Genomic DNA, 17,905 nt, shown 5'->3' with positions numbered 1-17,905 from the left:
TCCCTCAGTAGCGTAACAGCTTAAGGGGAGCCAGAGAACAAGCTGGGATATAGGTTGGCCCGAGTACTGGGAATGCTGAAAAGTAATCATAGTTTTGTCTGCTTTGAGCTCAAAGGGAGGAATGGGTGGATCCTGTGGTAGAGGATCTAAGTGGCCTGTTGAGATGACTCACAGCCACGGGACTGAAAGGATTTACCCACAGGAAGAGTGAGAGAGAGCCAGGTTAGCCTAACCCTGCTCCTGAGCGCCTTGATGCTTTGGAAGAGACCAGAAGAGAGGCCTGCAGTCCTCGTGTAGCCTGGGAACTAGTTTAATGTGTATACGAAAGCCACTCATGCACACACCTTTAGTCCCAGCACTCAGAGGCAAAGGCCAGTGGGTCTCTGAGTTCAAGGCCAGCCTGGTCTATGGAGCAAGTTCCAGGACAGACAGAACTATACAGAGAAATCCTGTCTTGAAAAATTGAAAACAAAACCTACCCATTCAGAATCCTGCATCCTGCCCCAGTTGTTTTTTTTGTTTGTTTTGTTTTGTTTTGTTTTTTGTTTTTTGTTTTTGTTTTTTTTTTTCTTGTTGTAGAAGCAAATGTTTTCCATGCTGAGAAAGGCTGTCTTTCTGGAGGAGGTGGTACCTGTCCTGGTGCGGCTCTTGTGCCCTCACACTTAAGTAGAAACTGTGGCCTCGATGTATGGCACATGGCTACCCTTCCCCTGCCCAGGACTAGATGGGGTGATTAAATGTAGCATTGTTCCCCAAGTCTCACAGACATGCCATTTTCAGCCTTTCACATTGTCTTCCATCCCAACCTCCAAGTCTTAGGGTGGCTCTGTTAGAAAAATGAATTTATTTCAATAGAAAATTACAGCTCTGCTCTTCTTGTCAGAAGTGATCTCTAAACATATATGAGTCAGAGTGTGCACAGCCCCTTGAACATGCCCTAGAAGACTCAAGCAAGGATCTGCCAAGAAGCCAAAGGCACAGGCTACTTAGCAAGTGGGAGAAAGGAAGGCCAGCTCACAAAGCCTCATGGAGCTGGAGCCTCTGGGAAGATACCGCTTGCATAATATGTTGGCCCATGGTCTTTTAAAGGCTTTAGCTTTGAGCCCTCCATGGTGAAAATGGAAGAGTTGATGCTGCTGGTGTTCACCGTACCGATGAGGTTGACTATTTTAATGGGAGGGTACAGCCGGAGCTGAGGTTTGATCCAGGTCATGGCCAAATAGCTCTAGAGAGAACAGACAGCAGAGTGGCCTAGAGTAGCAACTCAAACGCGCCCTGAGGGCTAAGGCAGGAGCGGCCAGTGCCACTGTCCCTTCCCCACGAGTTAGCACTCACCGGAGCGGAATAGACGAAGCTGAACAGTACAAACCCTATAACCAGAGTCACCACCAGGCATATGATTTTGGAGCGGTAGCGTTTGCAGACAGCATAGCAGAAGCTTTTAATAGGCGACCGGCACCACAGTAAAAAGTCATTTCGCCTGCCCGTGACAGGGACAGAGGGCAAGAGCAATCTTCAGGTCAAGTGACCCAGAGCAAAGGGCTTCCCTTTTTTAAAACAGATTGGGAGTCCCTTACGCTCAACCTCAAGTCTTATTTTCTGATGTCACCTTAACCATGCAGGAGGAAGTAGCTGCTGCCCCTCTTCACACAGAGGCCCACCAGCCACCACCCTGTACCAAGCAGGAGAAAGCTGGGCTTGCACCACCGCCCTCCAGGGCCCTTACTCAGGAGGATGGAGTGTAGGGAATTGGTTGGGTTCTGACTGGCCTCGCCCGGCTGGCCTGATTAGAGCTTCTCTCTCTGACAGCATCTCAAGAGTCATCTTGACTTTACCCTAGGGACACCAAAGGACAGAGCAGGGGCTGCTGTGTTGTTTCAGGACCACTTCCCTGCCTCCACAAAGGAAAAGAGGTTTGGCTACAGTGCCCCCCAGAAGTTTCCTAGAGAGGTCCTGTTCACTAAACATTCCCCAGCCCCTACCGACAAACGCCACTTGTCACCATCTAGGACCTGACAAGGCCACCATCCAGTTACATTGGTCTTCTTAAACAGAGAGATATGCTTCTGTGGGGTGAAGGGCCATTTGGAGTCAGTCTCCATCATCTTGAGGGAACATTGCCTGATGTTCTGAGCCGGAAGGGGCATGTCCGATAAATCCAGCTCCAAGACCCCTGAGGCCAGAGAAAGGTTGTTGTCAGCAAAAGGAGTTCCTCATCCCATGTCACAAACCCTACATCAGGACCTCACCTAAGAAGTCGTCTGGGGAAAAGAAGTCATTGTCCCATATCTGGATCATGAGCCGGGCTGGAAACTTTGTTGGTGTGGGATCCAGGCTCCATATGTAGTCCTGGAGGATAGCAGAAGGCTGTTAGCGGCCTGCCTCTTGGACATTTCCCTCAGATACCCACTTGTCCACTAGTGACAGACGAGAAAGGGAGAAGAGTTCTGCCTGAGGACATGACCTAATATCCTGTAACAGCTTGCAGGTCTCTGAAAGGAGGGCTCATCTCTTGGAGCCTAGGCCTCTTTCCCTCTTTCTCCTTCCCACCCCTTCCTTACCTTCTCGCTTTGGACGCATGCACGCTCCGTTGTTAGATAGTCCATGGTAAAGACGAACCTCCAGTTGAAGGTGGCCTCCCCAGTCAAGGAGTGGTAGTGGACATCTGTCTTCTGAGTATCCTTCTCTAGCCCAAAGAGCCACCTGGGGACAGAGTCCCCAGGTTCCTTGGGTTCCTGTGTGTGGTCCTCATCCCCCAGACAGACACAAGTGGTGGTGGTGTTCCCCTTAGGACTAGAGGCTCTAGCAGGGTAACAGACCCAGGGAGCAAACTAGGCGGCCCGCTTCCCCTGCCTGCCTTACCCTTTCACGTAGATATCGCTCATTTTCTCTCTACTGAAGGTCTCTCGGACCAGGTCCACTTCAGCCGTGCTCCAGATGATACAGCGCAGTTGGTACCTGCAGCCACTGTGCTCTGAGGCTAGGGTCAAGACCCACCCTGCAGCCACAAACAGCCTTGCCTGCCCAGGGAGGAGCTGCCCACGGAGCCTGGACTTGGGCAGTAAAGCTCTTTCTAACCTCAGTTGAGAGTTTCTACTCCCTGGGCTTGTGGGCAGAGGCACCCTGCACCCTGGGTGCTGAGCTGGAGCTCCACGCTCAGGAGCTGAGCTTTAGCGTACTCGTACTCACCGTTTAGGCTTCCTGGGGCTGATGTTGACTTGCGGCCCAGGAGACCCCAGCATCTTGGGGAAGATATCCACCCACATTTGTATTTTTCCCTAGAGTCAGAATGGATTTGCTGGTTGGGGGGTTGCTGGTCTCTTTGGACTTAGATGGCATGAGGATATGACACATGGGTTGGTCTGCCACCCAGGGGCAGGGCTTAGAGGTGACAAGTGACAAGTGTCACCTCCTGGGAGGTGACAGTGACCACCTGCCAGCTCCTTTAACTTTTGCCTGGGAAGGCAAGTGAGTAGGGGTGAAGGATCTGGCTCGGAGAGTCCGAGTGGGCATTGAGCTCTCACTTATGGCTGGGTAGGGGGTGAGGAGGTCGTGCTAGACGGCCTGTTGGATCCATGCTGGGGCTGGGCCTCTTGTCCTCACAGCATGGAAGCCCTAAGAAAGAGGAAACTAGATAGGAGGGTTTGTGTTGTGTGGCCACAGCCTAAGGATATTAAGCCAGCCACAAAGTAGAGAGTTGAGAGAGAGAGAGAGACAGACAGATAATATGAGAATTAGTGGTGTAAATGGTAAAAGGAGGAAGGGGAAGGGTGGCTGTGATGGTTTGTAAATGCTCAGCCCAGACAATGGCACTATTAGAAGGTATGGCCCTGTTGGAGTAGGTGTGTGGCCTTTTTGGAGTAGGGTAGGCATGGGCATGTGGGAGTGGGCTTTAAGACCCTCGTTCTAGCTGCCTGGAAGTCAGTCTTCCACTAGCAGCCTTCGGATGAACTCTCAGCTCCTCCTACACCATGCCTGCCTGGATTCTGCCCTGCTCCCACCTGGATGATAATGCAGGGTAAGCCAGCCCCAATTAAATGTTGTCCTTATAAGACTTGCCTTGGTCATGGTGTCTGCTCACAGCAGTAAAACCCTAAGACAGTGGCACCCCCAGCCTTGGGAAATGGGTAAATAAATATGTTCTGCCTGTCAAACCACCTGACCTACTTTGATTTTTCAAAGTTGACCCATTTGAGAGCGTCACTTTAACAAGGATGGCTATTTTACATTTTTCTCAGCAGAAGACTTCATGAATATGAAAAATTGATAGAAGATGAAGCCATTTTGATAGTTGGACAGTGGGGGATAATTAAGATGCTCTTGAGGGGAGGCTCTGTGTCCCCAGGTTCCTTGCCATAGAAAAGAGAGCCTGCAGTTCAGTGGCTAGAACTGTGGTTTGTGTATCTGTGCCCTCTGATCTATGATACCACCTTCCTACACCCAGGAGAGCAAAGAGTGGCACTGTTGGTTTTCTAGGACAGCCGAGAGCTTCCCAAAACTGTTGTGAGGCCTCCATTTCTTATGGGCCATCCAGGTGTGAAATTCTTGCCACTGGAGCATCTTTCCTACTAACATGCAAAACGTACTTGGCTCCTGTCTGTGTATGTGAGTGAGCCGTCTGCCTGCCCTTGCCTCTCATTGTGGACTATATATCCTGGGTGGATGGATACCCATATCTCCTGGTCTAGTCCAGTCCATAGGAGGCAGGAACAGCCTCTCCAGTCACATACCTGGTCGATACCTGGCTGGCTGTTAGTGTGCAGTGTGCGAGTCTCTACATGCTCAGGAACCAGTCCCTGGGTGTTCAGGATGTACAGTGCCAGGCGCTCCTTCTTAGGCCCCAAATGCTTGTAGGTAGGGGGTGCAGACTCTGGATTTGAGACGGGATCATGAAATCATTAGCGTTCCCATCTGAGCACCTTTCCCAGCCCTGCCAGGATGCTTGGCTACAGTCTCTATGAAAAGAAAGGTGAAAATTGAAGCCGGGCATGGTGGCACACGCCTTTAATCCCAGCACTNGGGAGGCAGAGGCAGGNGGATTTCTGAGTTCGAGGCCAGCCTGGTCTACAAAGTGAGTTCCAGGACAGCCATTGCTATACAGAGAAACCCTGTCTCAAAAAGCCAAAAAAAAAAAAAAGGGGGGGGGGATTGGAAAGATATTCTTGCTCTCTACCCAAGGGCAAACTCTCCTCGCCTGCCCTCCTCTCCCTCTGCCCAGGTCCTTACTGGTTCCCTGAGGCTACACCTGGGCTGTCTGGAAGTGTGCTGGGCTCACCAAAGCTCTGCAACTTGAACTTTTCCCCATTGTAGTAAATTGAATCTCCCTCAAGGTCAAATACAGGTGGAGGCAGCCCTTTCTGTTTGGCATACCGGTACAGAAGGTAGCTCGGGGTCATCTGATCCCTCCACTTAAAGGGCCCTGACCTGTGGGAGCATGCAAGAGGAACAGATGGGAAGGAACAGGTCCTTCCCACCTGCCTTGAGCTGCAGGTGAGGGTGCTGGAAGCATGGGCAGAGAGGCAGGTCTAGCCCAGTTCCCAGCTACGTCCCTGGAAGCCGTGGGCTCACACCTCCCCTCACCCCGCTTGCTTGCTGAGTGGGTCCACACTTACTTGCAGTAGGATTTAGAGAGCCCACAACGGGCCCCAAAGCCAGACAGAAGTCGGTTCTCAAGGTCAATGACTGTACTTCCAATCTCATCATCAGCAGTAATGAGGTCAAAGTCAAACAGCTGGATCTCCAGGTCCTTCTCCAGCGGGATGTTACAGGTGAGCTCATACACCCTAGAGAAAGGGCATTGCAAAGTGGCTGTGAACAGGTACTCTGTCTCACCGGTGGGCTGGCATCTCGGCCTGAGTGTCCCTGCTCCAGCTCTTCCTTCCCAGTGAATGTGGACAGCGGAGCACAGGATAGACCTTGGTCCACCCAGCATCTCATTTCCCTGAACATGGCTGAAAGTAACTTCAATGTAAGATGGCCGGGCTATGGAGGCCTGAGTGAGCGTCTTTCTTTGGGAAAAGGTCACGGTGGATCATCCACTTATCGAGCCCCTAAGAGCCAGTGAGATGCTGCTTACAGGGACCTTGGAGGCTTGGAAGGACTGACTCTGCCTGCTGGAGCTGCCCTCCAACACAGCCTGGAGGACTAGAAAGAAGGCTGTGGGTGACTATGGGCAACTCACGTGCCAAAGATGGGGTCCAGAGTGTTAGGGTAGTATGAGTCCCGGCTGCCAAGCTTTGTCTGTCCCAGTTTCAGGATCACATAAGGGTCACACTGGGAAGGAAGGAAGAAAGAGGGGAATCAGTCAAGGTTGGCCAGGGAGGGTGGGGGCATGGGAGCAGGGAGGGTATGGACCCATGGGGGTGCCTGTGTGGGTGTAAACAGCCTGAGACACTGCATCACCGTGACTTGGGTGTGCGGTAGGGGCCACTGGTGACAGATGGGACTTTATCTATTTATTTATTTACCAGGCCATTGTAGTCCTGTGGCTGCAGGTTGATGGCTCGGATCAGGTACACCCGTACCAAGCATATCTGAGGGAAGTCCTCTATCTCAGGCCAAGCCGAGAACTGACGTGGGGGTTTAGGGGCATCTGGGTCCTCCGGAAAGGGGTAGATGCGGAAGAGGCCCTGGGGTGAGGGGAGGTGTTGGTAGTGCGCTAGCCTAACTTTGTGAAAATGTCCCCCAACCCCAGCCACCTGGGTATGACTGGGGGAGGGGTGGTTGGGCTAAGGGTGAGCAGCAGGAATCTTCAAGCAGGGACCCTTGGGTTTAAGGGGGGCACTGGGCAAAGCACTCAAAGCTACTTGGTGTTCCCAGACTATGCTGATGTCAACTCTGCACACCCATCCCCTCATGTTTGAACAAGTCTGTGTCTTTAGGGGACCAGCATGAGCCAGAGCTGGGAGTCTGAAGGTCTTGCCTTTCTCTGTCCCTGCCTGCACAGACCCATCTGTGTTGCTGTCCCTGCCTGCATGGACCCATCTGTGTTGCTGTCCCTGCCTGCACGGACCCATCTATGTTGCTGTCCCTGCCTGCACAGACCCAGCGTGTTGCTGTCCTACTTCTGGAGCTGCTTCTCAGGCTCCGGCTCATCATCCTCAGGGATGTGCAGAGCCAGGGCTTTTATTAGAGACTTTGAGGGCAGATGGGCTACAGAGAGACAGGCAGCCAAACTAGCGTAGACACACCTTGAATTCCCCTACCACGGGACTGTCCACCTTGGGCTTCTCTTGGTAAAGTTTGAAGGTCTGGCAAAAGTCCTGCAGGCCCTTGAAGGTCAGAACTGCCTCCAACTCACAGTCATATACCTGTAGGGGGGTATGCAGGCCCTGGGCTGCTGAGGAACCATTTGGGGACTCAAGAGACGAAAAGACTACCAGAACCCAAGCCTTTCCCTAAGAGTTTGCCTGTCAGTAGCCCTACTGTCTGCTTCAGATGGAGCAGTTCTTAGAAGGGTCCCTGGTATCCTTAGGGGACAATGTGGACAGTCCCCCTTCTTTGGTGGCAGATGGGCTGGTAGAGACACACCTTGAATAATTCCCCTACCATGGGGCTGCCCACCTTGGGCTTCTCCTGGTAAAGTTGGAAGGTCTGGGCGAGAGCTCGTCTAACAGGGTTCCTGCTCTAATCTGAATATGGTTGGTGTACGGCTGCAGTTCTAGCACTCAGGAGGTAGAGGCAGGAGGCTCAGGAGTTCAAGATCATCTACACCTACCAAGCAAGCTGGAGACCTGCTTGCCCTACACAGGGTCTTATTTCAGACAAGGCAAAACCAATGTGTTCTGCCATTTGCTGGTCCCCTGACAAGTTCTACCCCTTTCCCAGTACCCTCCAAACCTTCAGGGTGTGGTAGCTTTTGTGGTTGTAGTTCAAGGACTTGTCCACATCGCCCGTGGCCCAGGCTAGCTTGCTCCACCAGTCCACCTCCTCCTCTTCATAGTCATCCTAACCGAGAAGAGGCCTTTGTTGGCTCTCGGGCAGTGCTAGAGCCCACCCACCTCCCTCAACTGATTGGGGTGTCCCTGCCTCCCGGGTCTGAGCCTGCTTCACCTCATCTTTGCTGGAATCGAACCAGAACTTCTTGTAGACAAAGTCTAGGAACTAAAAAGTAAGGAAGGTTAGAGGAGAAGAATGGGAACAGCAGGCTGAGCAGGCTCACCTGGCTCTCCCGCCCCCATGGCCTTAACATAGGCTTTTCAGTTCAGATAGGATGGGAGGGGTGAGGGAGAGGGAATGCTTCCTCGAGTTCCTTGTCCATCTGTATGGACAGGACTCAAAAGTGCTCAGAAATGCAGAACCTCACACACTATCTGAACCTGAGGAGGCAGAATCTGTGTGTGTGGGGGGGGAGGGGGAGAGGGAGAGAGAGGAGAGGGAGAAAGAGGGGAGAGGGAGAAAGAGGGAAGGGAGAGGGAGAGGGAGAGGGAGAAAGAGGGAAGAGGGAGAGGGAGAAAGAGGGAAGGGAGAGGGAGAGGGAGAAAGAGTGAGGGGAGAGGGAGAGGGAGAGGAGGGAGAGAGACTCACCATGTGCCTAGGCTGTGATCCTCCTGCCATAGCCTCTCTAGTGCTGGGATTACAGGCCTAACTACTATGGCCCACCCAGCAAAATCAACCTTCCCTCCCTTCTGTATCTTGTCCTAGGAATGGAACTCGGGGTCTGTTCATGCTAGGCAAACAACCTGTCACTCAAGGGTACATCCCTTGTCCTTTTGAGACAGTGTCTTGCTTATGTAGCTCAGTCTGTCTCGGACCTACATGTTTCCTGTTCCGTCTTTCTGAGTGCTGGGATTACAAGCATGTAGCTAGCTATGCCTGGCAGCATCTGCTTGTGATGAAGGCACTTAGGGACTGTATTAAAATGTGTTGCTCTTGCCTGAGAGCTTTAATCATGATGCATTAGGGGTAGAGGGACTTGGGACAAAATCTTAATGACTGGCAGCTATATTGGGATCCTTCAGGAGCCAGGGTCTCAGGTAAGGAGGTCTTAGTCCACACAGTGCTTGTGTGTTAGTTTTCTTGGTGCTGTGATCAAATACCTGACAAGAAGCAATTCACTGAGCTGGGCGTGGTGGCACACACCTTTAATCCCAGCACTCGGGAGGCAGAGGCAGGCGGATTTCTGAGTTCGAGGCCAGCCTGGTCTACAGAGAGTTTCAGGACAGCCAGGGCTACACAGAGAAACCCTGTCTCAAAAAACCGAATAAATAAATAAATAATTAAAAAAAAAAAAAAAAAAAAAGGTAATTCACTGGAAGAAGGGATTATCCTGGCTCATAGCTCAGGACATCATGGTGAGGAGGAGATGGCCCGGTGGCTGAGACAGCTGGTCTTGTTGCATGTGGATTTGGGAAGCAGTGATGAGAATCATTGCTCAGCTCTCTCCTTTGGATTTCATGTAGGGCCCCACCCCACAGGATGCTGCTGCTCAGATTCACTGTGGGTCCTCCCACCTCTATTACCTGCATCTAGATAATGCCCAAGGGCTTGTCTCCTGGGTGATTTTAGATTATCAAGTCACTGTTAGCCACCACAGACTTCAGAGCATGAGAATCTAAATTCTTGAGTCTTTGTAAAAATGGCAGTATACATTAGCAATCCCGGTGCTGGCGAGGTGAAGACAGAAGAACCCCTTGGGCTGGCTGGCCAGCCTAGCTTAATTAGCAATTTCTAAGCAAGAGAGACCCTGTCTCAAAAAGCAAGGTGGAGTTGGCTGCTTATGCATGTGTGCACACACACACCACATGTACCCCCCATACACACAGATGAATACACAGTAATAAACAAAAGCGGAGGTGAGCTGGACGAATACCTGTAATCCCAGCATTTGGGAGGAGGCAAGAAGATTGGGAGTTCAAGGTTATCCTCTACTACGGAGCAAGTTCAAGACCAGCCATAGATACAAATGACCCTGTCTCAGAGCTGCCTCCTAGCACAGCCCCCCTCAGGTGATCCTCACATGCAGACTTGGCTGAGGATCAAGCCCTTAGCCTTCTCCTGAATAGTTAAGCCTCCTCATAGGAATGTTTAATAGACACAGGGACAAGGTCATTCACGTAAAAGGTATGGGAGAAGGTAGCCTGAGGCTCTTACTCACAGTATCAGGCTTCTTCACAGACAGAGCTGTGGAGAGAACATAGTCATGAGCCTCAGGAAGGGAGAAGCCAAGGCAGAGGGGTGCGAACCCCGCAGAGGAGCCAGGGTCCCACCCTACGCCTATTGAGGGCTTCCTGGAGAAGAGAAGAGACAAGGCCAGGAGAAAGGACCCTACTTGGCAGCTTTACAGTTGTGTAGTTCAGAGACCATGGGTCACAGAAATAGGGCTGGAGGAAGTCGATGTTGGCCTGACCGACCACAATCTGCTGGCCATATTCTTGGTTGTCCACCACTTTCACCACCAGGGGCTGTGCATGGGTCTCCTCCAGAGGCATGAACTACAAGCCCAAACAGGGGCATGTGAGGCCCCTCAAGAGGAGGAGACTGTCCAGCCCCTGCCCAGGGCCTCTTACCACCGTGAAGAAGAAGGTGGACGTAGGGAAGTTGGGGTTCTCCTGGAAGTTGCTGATGGGTTCTGTCCTCAGGGACTCTTCCCCACATTCCAGCAAGAGCTGGGGGTAACGCACCTTCGTCATGTTCCGAAGGCCCCAGGCCATAATCTGTCAGAACCAGGGCAAGGGGCAGACAGCACTTCTTAGGGTGTGTGTGTGTGTAGGGTGGTGGGGGAGAATCAAACTGGCCTGGAAGTGCCATGCAGCAGGAATCATGCCAAGGTTAGGAATGAGGCAGTGTCAGAGCTAGAATCTGAAGCTCCCCCAGGCCTCTCTGCCCTGTGAGGTCAGGCTGCTTCTCAAGACCTGGCTGCTGGCTGCTCTCTCCATGAAGAAGGTGTCATCTACCCTGAGTCTGCCACTCACCCCTCACACACACAGGCCTCTGAGCTGGTAAGTGGCAAACCTGCTCACTGCTGGCTTGCTGACTCCAGACAGTTCTCAGACTTTGGGGTCCTGAGACTGGCTGCCTCTAGAGCCCACAGAAGCAGATGGTGCCCAGAGTTTTCTGGGTCCATATCGCCATTTAGCTTACTGCTGACTTGTGTCCCAGACAGCTCCATGACCAACCAGGGACCTGGCCCACTGGAATTTCACAACTGACAAAGGAATTTCTATACTCTTCACAAGACCCTTCTTGGGGGCTGAATGGAGACCAACCACACTGGCTGGTCTTAAGGAGTCATTAATTCCTGGACTACTTGACTGTTATCTGCCAAATTGGAACAGGGCACAGAATAACCAATGTGGGGACCTCCATTTGGCCTCAAGCAGGGATGGGTTAAATTGTGGTCGGTCACTTTGTCTCTGATTACTCCGTCTGCAGTATGTTACCTCCGAGCCTCCATTTCTTCCCCAGGAAGTCAGTCCCTGATACACAGTACAAGATGGTCCCAGGTCTCCTGCTTGCTGCCTGCCTTGCTATATTGTCTAAGCCTCTGCCCTGGATTCTCTTCCGAAAATCTTAGGCTTCAAACTTTGGGCCAGGTTGTCAGAAAAACTCCCCAAGAGCTGCAGGATGCTCTGGAAAAGCTTTCTCCCTGCCCACCTCTCCCCGTCTGCACATACCTCAACGGCCATCATTTTCATGCTAGGCTCAATGTTCTTGGGCAACAAATAAATCCCGTTCTTACAGGGGACGCTTAGGATTGGTGGATGTAGCTCTTTCAGTTTCTGGAGGGCAGAAGAGGGAAAGCGAAGCACGAGGCCCTGGGGGCTGGTGCCGTTACTCCTATCCCCACCCAACATGTCCCAGAACCCGTGGGTTGGAGGAGGAGGGGACTTAAGGAGGAGGTTGGCTAGGTTGACAGCACGGAATCCATCTTGAGCCTCAGACCTTCCATGATGGGGAGGGGAGGGCCCTGGTGTTTGTGGAAACCTGGAGGTGGGGCAGGGAGGGGCACGAGCCCTGCTCTTCCCATCTGTACCTGTGTCTCTAGGATCAGCTCACAGGATGCCAAGATCTCACCCTCTTCCTCTCCCAACTCTCTTACAAGGGGGTGCCATCTCAGCGGGGTAAAGACCCAGTCTTGGAGGCCCAGCCAGACAACTGGGGGCCACATGCTCCGTCCCCACAAGATTTTGTTTCCCTAGAAGTGAAAGGAGTTCATAGAATGTAGACAACCAACCAGGCTACCAGCATGGGCTTCTGAGGGGGGCGCAGTAATACGTATACATGGCCTCTGAACACCAGTCTCACTAGATACTCCAACACCTCTATCCCAAAGCAAGGCTGAGGGGTAGGTCTTCCTCTCTTAAGTCCTGTCCACTGTACCCGTGAGTCATGTTGCCACAGCTCCAGCACCACAAGTGGGGGGTTCTCTCTGGTATCTTTGGGGTCTTCAAACAGTAGAAGGTGCTGGAAGATGAGCGTCTGGGACCAGGTCGGAGCTGCAGAGCTTCGCAGGGTCTGGGTACACAAGCTGTGGTTCAGGAAGACCACTTGGATGAAAGGCTCTAGATCATGGAGGGAAGGCAGGACGTCACAGTTCCAAACTGCCAAAAGAGGTTCTCCTCTGCTCTGCAGGGCCAGCCGTTCGACCAAGGAGACTCAGGACAGGCAGCCCCCCGCGGCTGTAAAATGCAGCCCTTCTAGAATACAGGTGCTGCAGATCCTGTGCATGCCCCACAGACCAGGGGAAGATCCACAGGAATGCCGTGCCCCTTGCGGTTACAGCCTGGCTTTCACAGAGACGGAGGAGGTCTAGAGATAAGCTTTCTCCTTACTGATCGTCCATAGCAGCAGTGACTGTCCTTTGATATGGCTGGTGATGCTCAATGGACACAGATCTCCCCAAACATCCTGGATCCCTGTCAGCCATTGCTTATCTCTATCAACTGTGCCATTAACAGGACACAGGAGGAGTAATCCGCTTGCCTCCTAAATGGTTCTGTGGTTCTTCCTTACATGGGGCCTCCTTTCTTTCCCTCATCTACAAAGCCTCAAGTGATGTGGTTCCCAGCATGTCTGTCTGTCTGTCTTTTTATTGTTTGTACATTTGTATCTTGCCTGCATATATGTCTGTGGGAGGGTATTGGATCACCTAGAACTGGAGTTACAGACAGTTGTGAGCGGCCATTTCAGTGCTGAGAATTGAACCCAGGACCTCTGGAAGAGCAGCCAGTACTCTTAACCACGGAACTCTCTCTCCAGCTCGGCATATGGCTCTCCTTCACATCCCAAGCTTCACCCTTCTTCTGGTCTCTGCCAGACAAGCTCCTCCCTCTTGTAGACCTACTAAGTGGTCCTAGCTAAGTGACTGAGTTCCTTAACTTCCCCCTCCAACTTTCACAGCATTGAGGTCATGTCTGGGTTCATAGTCTTTGTTTGTGGGGGAGTCTTTCCCCCCAACGACAGTCATTTGTGCTGACTGGTGTTACTTCAGCTTGACACAAGCTAGAGTGAGTGGAGAGGAGAGCCTCAATGAGAGATTGCCTCCATAAGACCAGGCTGTAGACAAGCTTCTTGGCCATTTGTTTAATTAGTGATTGATGGGGGAAGGTCAAACCTAATATGGGTGCTGCCATCCCTGGGCAGGTGGTCCTGAGTTCTAGCCAGTAAGCAACACTTTTCTATGACCTCTGTATCAGCTCTTGCCTCCAGGTTCTTGGCCTGTCTGAGTCCCTGCCCTCATTGCTTTTGATGATGGGTTGCTATATGAAAGTGTGAAAGAAATTAACCCTTTCCTTTGTGAGTTGCTTTTGGTCATGGTGTTTCATCCCAGCAGGAGCAACCCCTAACTAAGACACGTTTCTCTCGGGAGAGGGGTTCTCCATCTTTGTCACATGCTCATCACAGTCTTGTGTGGGTATGTCACCAGGCCTTGGGGAATAGCAGACAGGGCTGAATGATAAAGGGGCATCCCTACCCTGGAAGGTGAGGATCTGGTTGTACATCAGATTCCGGGCCTGGTAGATATAGCAGAAGAGCTGGTAGTAGTGGGGCTCTGGGTAAAGAGAAGTCTCATTCGGCCCCTGTCCCCAGCCTCCTCAGACGCTCCTCCCTCCTCCGGGCCCCTGGGCCCCCTCAGCAGACTCCAGGCCAGGCTTACTGTTGAAGATGGAATAGATGAAAGGCGTGGTGGGGATCCGGGGATCCTCTGGGGTGTGCCTCCAGTCCTTCCAGGGTTGCCACGACCTCGTCTTCTCCATCTCCTTCCTAGGTTGGTCTTTCTGTTCCACTGCCTGTGGCCAGAAAGGACGCCCCTGCCCCCAATAAGTTCTCCGGCCTTCCCGACTCCTCTCCAGGCCCTAGCCATCCACAACCCCTCTACGAATGGCCCCTGCCAAACCTAAAGGGGTGGGGCCCGGTCAGCCAGGGTCAGAGATGCGTGTTCCTGATCTCCTTGGAGGCGAGGTCATAAATGTCACCCAATCCGGGGAAGCCTTACCAAGGATCCCTCCAGGAGGAATATGGAAGCTACACCCCTGTCCTTGTTGGGCGCCAGCTGTCGGTGCCAGCAGCGGCGACGGAAGCGACTTGTGGGCTGAGGGTCCAGGTGGAACCTGGAGTCGAACGTGCCGTACTCCCAGCCTTCCTTTCCCTCCTCAGAGAGGTCTTGCTGCAGGGAAGAACCCAGGTCTCAGGATCGCGCTCCTGTCCCTGATTCGCAAGACACCCCTGCCTGTGTCCCAACCAGGACCCCAAATGCCTCACCATCTGCAGGAAGGAGAGGGTCTCCTGCTCCTGACTCAGCTCCTGGCCCAGCTCCTTGCGGTTTCGAAAGCGCACGCGCACCCATCGTCGCCGGCGGCATGAGTGGTAAGTCTTCTCCACCGAGTTCCAGATCTGGGGCAGGCCGGAAGGTGGGATCCCTACGCCATATTCCCAGCCTGCAGGAGCAGCATCATGACCTTTGGGTCCACTTGAACCTGCAGACTTGGGGAGCTTTGATACACCTGAGAAAAGGGCCCTAGAAAGACAGGTACTGGGGACAGAGGAGTCCTCATGTCCAGGAAGATGTGCTCAGATTCTGTAATATAGACTGCCTGGGGCCAGCTGCAGCAATTGCTTGTGTCTGGGGCCCAGGCCTCAAGATTTTCAATCCACTGCTCCATCCCCGGAGCCACTTTGAGTAAACTGGGGCTCTACAACTAAATCCATGTTCTCAGGCATTCACCCACCAGATTTGCTCTGGGTCAGGCCTTGGGGGTGCCTAGAATCTGGGGACCCCAGAAATTCAGACACATCTTGCCTGGGGGCTTGGCCACTCAGAGGCTTCCAGAAGAACCAGACATGAATGCTTCAGGGTCCCGGGCCTTTATGTCTGACTTGTCAAGAGACTGACCTTCACTGTCCACTGCGTGGTTGAGCTCCACAATCCAATTCTTCTTAAAGTGCCAGCCTTGGGGACACTTTACCTTCTTCAGGGCTTCCGTGGGCTGTCCATTCTGTAGGGATGTTGAGGATGGAGGAGGGACACGTGAGCTAGATGAAACTTGCTTTCACTCATTTCCACACACAGGCCTATCATTGACCCTCCAGCCACCCTCCAGGCCAGAAAATCTTGCTCCTTCTGCAGCCACCATGGCTCTTTTATTGAGAGGTGAATGGCTCTGTTCTTGTTGCATTGAGGGTTGGTTTGACTTGCATGGTTCTACTCAGTGCAGTGATCTGTAGCCTCCATTGAAATGAAACAAAATTCAAAGGCTAGTTCCTATATCATGGCACCATCTTTCCTGTGCTCAAGAGTGATCGAGAGGATAGACTATTTCTGTCGTGATAAAGTCTGTGTGTGAGCGCGTGTGCATGTGGAGGTGGGGGCTGGGAGCACACACGTGCTCATGCATGTGGGAATCGGGTACCATTCTCATTCCTCAGAAGCCCATCTACCTCAGTTTTTGAGAAATTGTCTTCTACTGGGATCTGGGGCTTTGCCTGCTAAGTTAGGCTGTCTGACCAGCAAGCACTATGGGTCCTACCTATGTCTACCTCTCCACTGCTAGGATCATAAGTACATACCACCGTGCCTGGCTTTCTGTGTGGGTACTGTGGCTACAACTCAGGTTCAAACTCCTGGGTTCAAGTGCCCTGTCCTTCTGCCCTATCTCCCAGAGCAGTAGTACGACAGGCAGGCACCACAGTGCCTAGTTCTTTCTCTCCTCCTACTTAAGATATCTGCAGCTTGCCATCCTTGAGGACAACCCCTTCATTGGTGCTGAAATGCTTATCTGGGGTCCCACAGTGTAACTAGGTCAGAGCTCAGACGTAGCTCTTGCTGCTGAGCCATCCCAATTGCTGATTCTTCCCATCTGGTCCTTGCCTTTCCCCGTGTACCCTATGGCAAGATGGAGATGCTTACCACGTCCGTGTTGGGGATAGCTGCAGGCACCCAGGCCCCTGTGGCGTTGCGAACCTGGTTCTCATACACCTCTTCCAGCACCTGGCTCTTGTTGATGTCTATGTCCAGGAGGAGTCTGGGCAGCAGTGATACCCCAAGTTCCCAGAGCTGACTGAACTCCCAGGGTCATCTCTGTTAGCTAAACACTCCTATGTGACATCCCATCTCCCTTGAGCAAGGCAGAGCCTGGTATGCAGACAGGGTATTGGGCAGGGCTGTTGGTCTTATATATTCCCACACACAGGGACCAAAGCAGTAGCTTGGGATCCACTCTAAGTCCCTGCTGACTAGCCCGTGCAGTTGAGACAATGTCAGGGCTTGAACCCTTCTTACCTCCTCTGAGGCTCTACTACCCAGTCGTCCTTCCAATGCCATCCTGGGGGAGCCTTGAAGTCTGTCTTGGGGAGAGCTTTGTGTCCCATGACATCAGAGAAGTTGGGGCAGTGGTATAGCCCTTGTTGTCCCCAGTCATCCTTGATCTTGGCCTGATTCTCATACTGGGGGAGGGGAATCCCAGTCAGTGCCCATACCTCCTTCACCAACCTCCCAGCATTGGGGATGTTGAAACTCTTGATCCCCAACCTTTAGAAATGTAGTAGCCGGGTAGGATGGGGCCATATCTTTACTAAATCTAGAGACTGAGGCTCAGCAGTCAACACTACCCGATGCTGCTCAACTATCAGATAAGTTTGCCTGCATCTTCAATGTGACCTGCCTACTCCCTAGTCACTACAGACATGAGATCCAGTCCTGCTAAACACTCATGCTTCTGTGCTACCCAGATCTTTTCTTCTACAGCCTCCCTCCATACCCTCTACCTCTGCCTTAGGCAGGACTGGTTAGACACAGCTATCCCTTCCCAACCTCAGAGAATTAGTTCCAGAATGTCCTGTGTACCACAACCTATGCTGTAGTCCCTTACGTTTTAAAATGGCCTAGCATCTGTGTATAACATACACTTTAAGTCATTTGTATGTGGCATAAGACCTAATCCAATGTCAGCACTATGTCAGCAGCTGTTCTAGTGTATTGTTAAGGTCACAGCGACAAGGAAATAGGTATATTCGTGTTTGGTATATGTGGTGGTTTGAATATGCTTGGCCCAGCAACTGGCACTATTTGGAGATATGCCCTTGTTAGAGTACTTGTAGCCTTGTTGGAGTAAGTGTGTCACTGTGGGTGTGGGCTTTGAGACCCGCATCCTAGATGTCTGGAAGCCAGTCTTCTCCAAGAGAGCTTCAGATGAAGGTGTAGAACTCTCAGCTCCGCCTGCACCATGCCTGCCTGGATGCTGCCATGCTCCCGCCTTGATGATAATGGACTGAACCTCTGAACTTGTAAGCCAGCCCCAATTAAATGTCCTTATAAGAGCTGCCTAGGTCATGGTATCTGTTCACAGCAGTAAAACTCTGAGACCGTATAGAGGCAGCCATCACAGACTTAACTGCATTTTTAAGCCACGGCTGGTTCAGTAATATAGATACTGTTGGCATAGAGAGCTGACTGTGCTATGATATA

The 17,905-nt window shown here is 52.1% G+C and overlaps 1 protein-coding gene across 1 annotated transcript in view; it reads right to left on the bottom strand.

The window, feature by feature from the left end:
• Positions 1–1,024: 1,024 nt before the first annotated feature.
• The window catches only part of Fer1l5 (fer-1 like family member 5), a 46,558-nt gene continuing 29,677 nt past the window's right edge, over positions 1,025–17,905 (bottom strand). The window contains exons 25-53 of the mRNA XM_021197609.1: positions 16,721–16,884; positions 16,349–16,463; positions 15,335–15,437; positions 14,704–14,879; positions 14,438–14,608; positions 14,099–14,231; positions 13,916–13,993; positions 12,322–12,503; positions 11,975–12,136; positions 11,616–11,720; positions 10,509–10,655; positions 10,271–10,433; positions 10,097–10,122; positions 8,053–8,103; positions 7,840–7,947; positions 7,191–7,310; positions 6,468–6,629; positions 6,182–6,273; positions 5,613–5,783; positions 5,276–5,424; positions 4,731–4,870; positions 3,190–3,278; positions 2,863–2,958; positions 2,562–2,703; positions 2,250–2,349; positions 1,983–2,173; positions 1,727–1,836; positions 1,336–1,480; positions 1,025–1,225 (exon numbers count right to left, since the gene is read on the bottom strand). Of these exons, the coding sequence (XP_021053268.1) occupies positions 1,025–1,225; positions 1,336–1,480; positions 1,727–1,836; positions 1,983–2,173; positions 2,250–2,349; positions 2,562–2,703; positions 2,863–2,958; positions 3,190–3,278; positions 4,731–4,870; positions 5,276–5,424; positions 5,613–5,783; positions 6,182–6,273; positions 6,468–6,629; positions 7,191–7,310; positions 7,840–7,947; positions 8,053–8,103; positions 10,097–10,122; positions 10,271–10,433; positions 10,509–10,655; positions 11,616–11,720; positions 11,975–12,136; positions 12,322–12,503; positions 13,916–13,993; positions 14,099–14,231; positions 14,438–14,608; positions 14,704–14,879; positions 15,335–15,437; positions 16,349–16,463; positions 16,721–16,884 (3,792 nt within the window). The remainder of the gene's footprint in view (positions 1,226–1,335; positions 1,481–1,726; positions 1,837–1,982; positions 2,174–2,249; positions 2,350–2,561; positions 2,704–2,862; positions 2,959–3,189; positions 3,279–4,730; positions 4,871–5,275; positions 5,425–5,612; positions 5,784–6,181; positions 6,274–6,467; positions 6,630–7,190; positions 7,311–7,839; positions 7,948–8,052; positions 8,104–10,096; positions 10,123–10,270; positions 10,434–10,508; positions 10,656–11,615; positions 11,721–11,974; positions 12,137–12,321; positions 12,504–13,915; positions 13,994–14,098; positions 14,232–14,437; positions 14,609–14,703; positions 14,880–15,334; positions 15,438–16,348; positions 16,464–16,720; positions 16,885–17,905) is intronic.

The sequence above is a fragment of the Mus pahari genome, chromosome 5 (assembly GCF_900095145.1).
Source record: "Mus pahari chromosome 5, PAHARI_EIJ_v1.1, whole genome shotgun sequence".
NCBI classification, from domain to species: domain Eukaryota; kingdom Metazoa; phylum Chordata; class Mammalia; order Rodentia; family Muridae; genus Mus; species Mus pahari.
The sequence above is the reverse complement of the archived record's forward strand: the minus strand, read 5'-3'. Positions and strand labels throughout refer to the sequence as shown.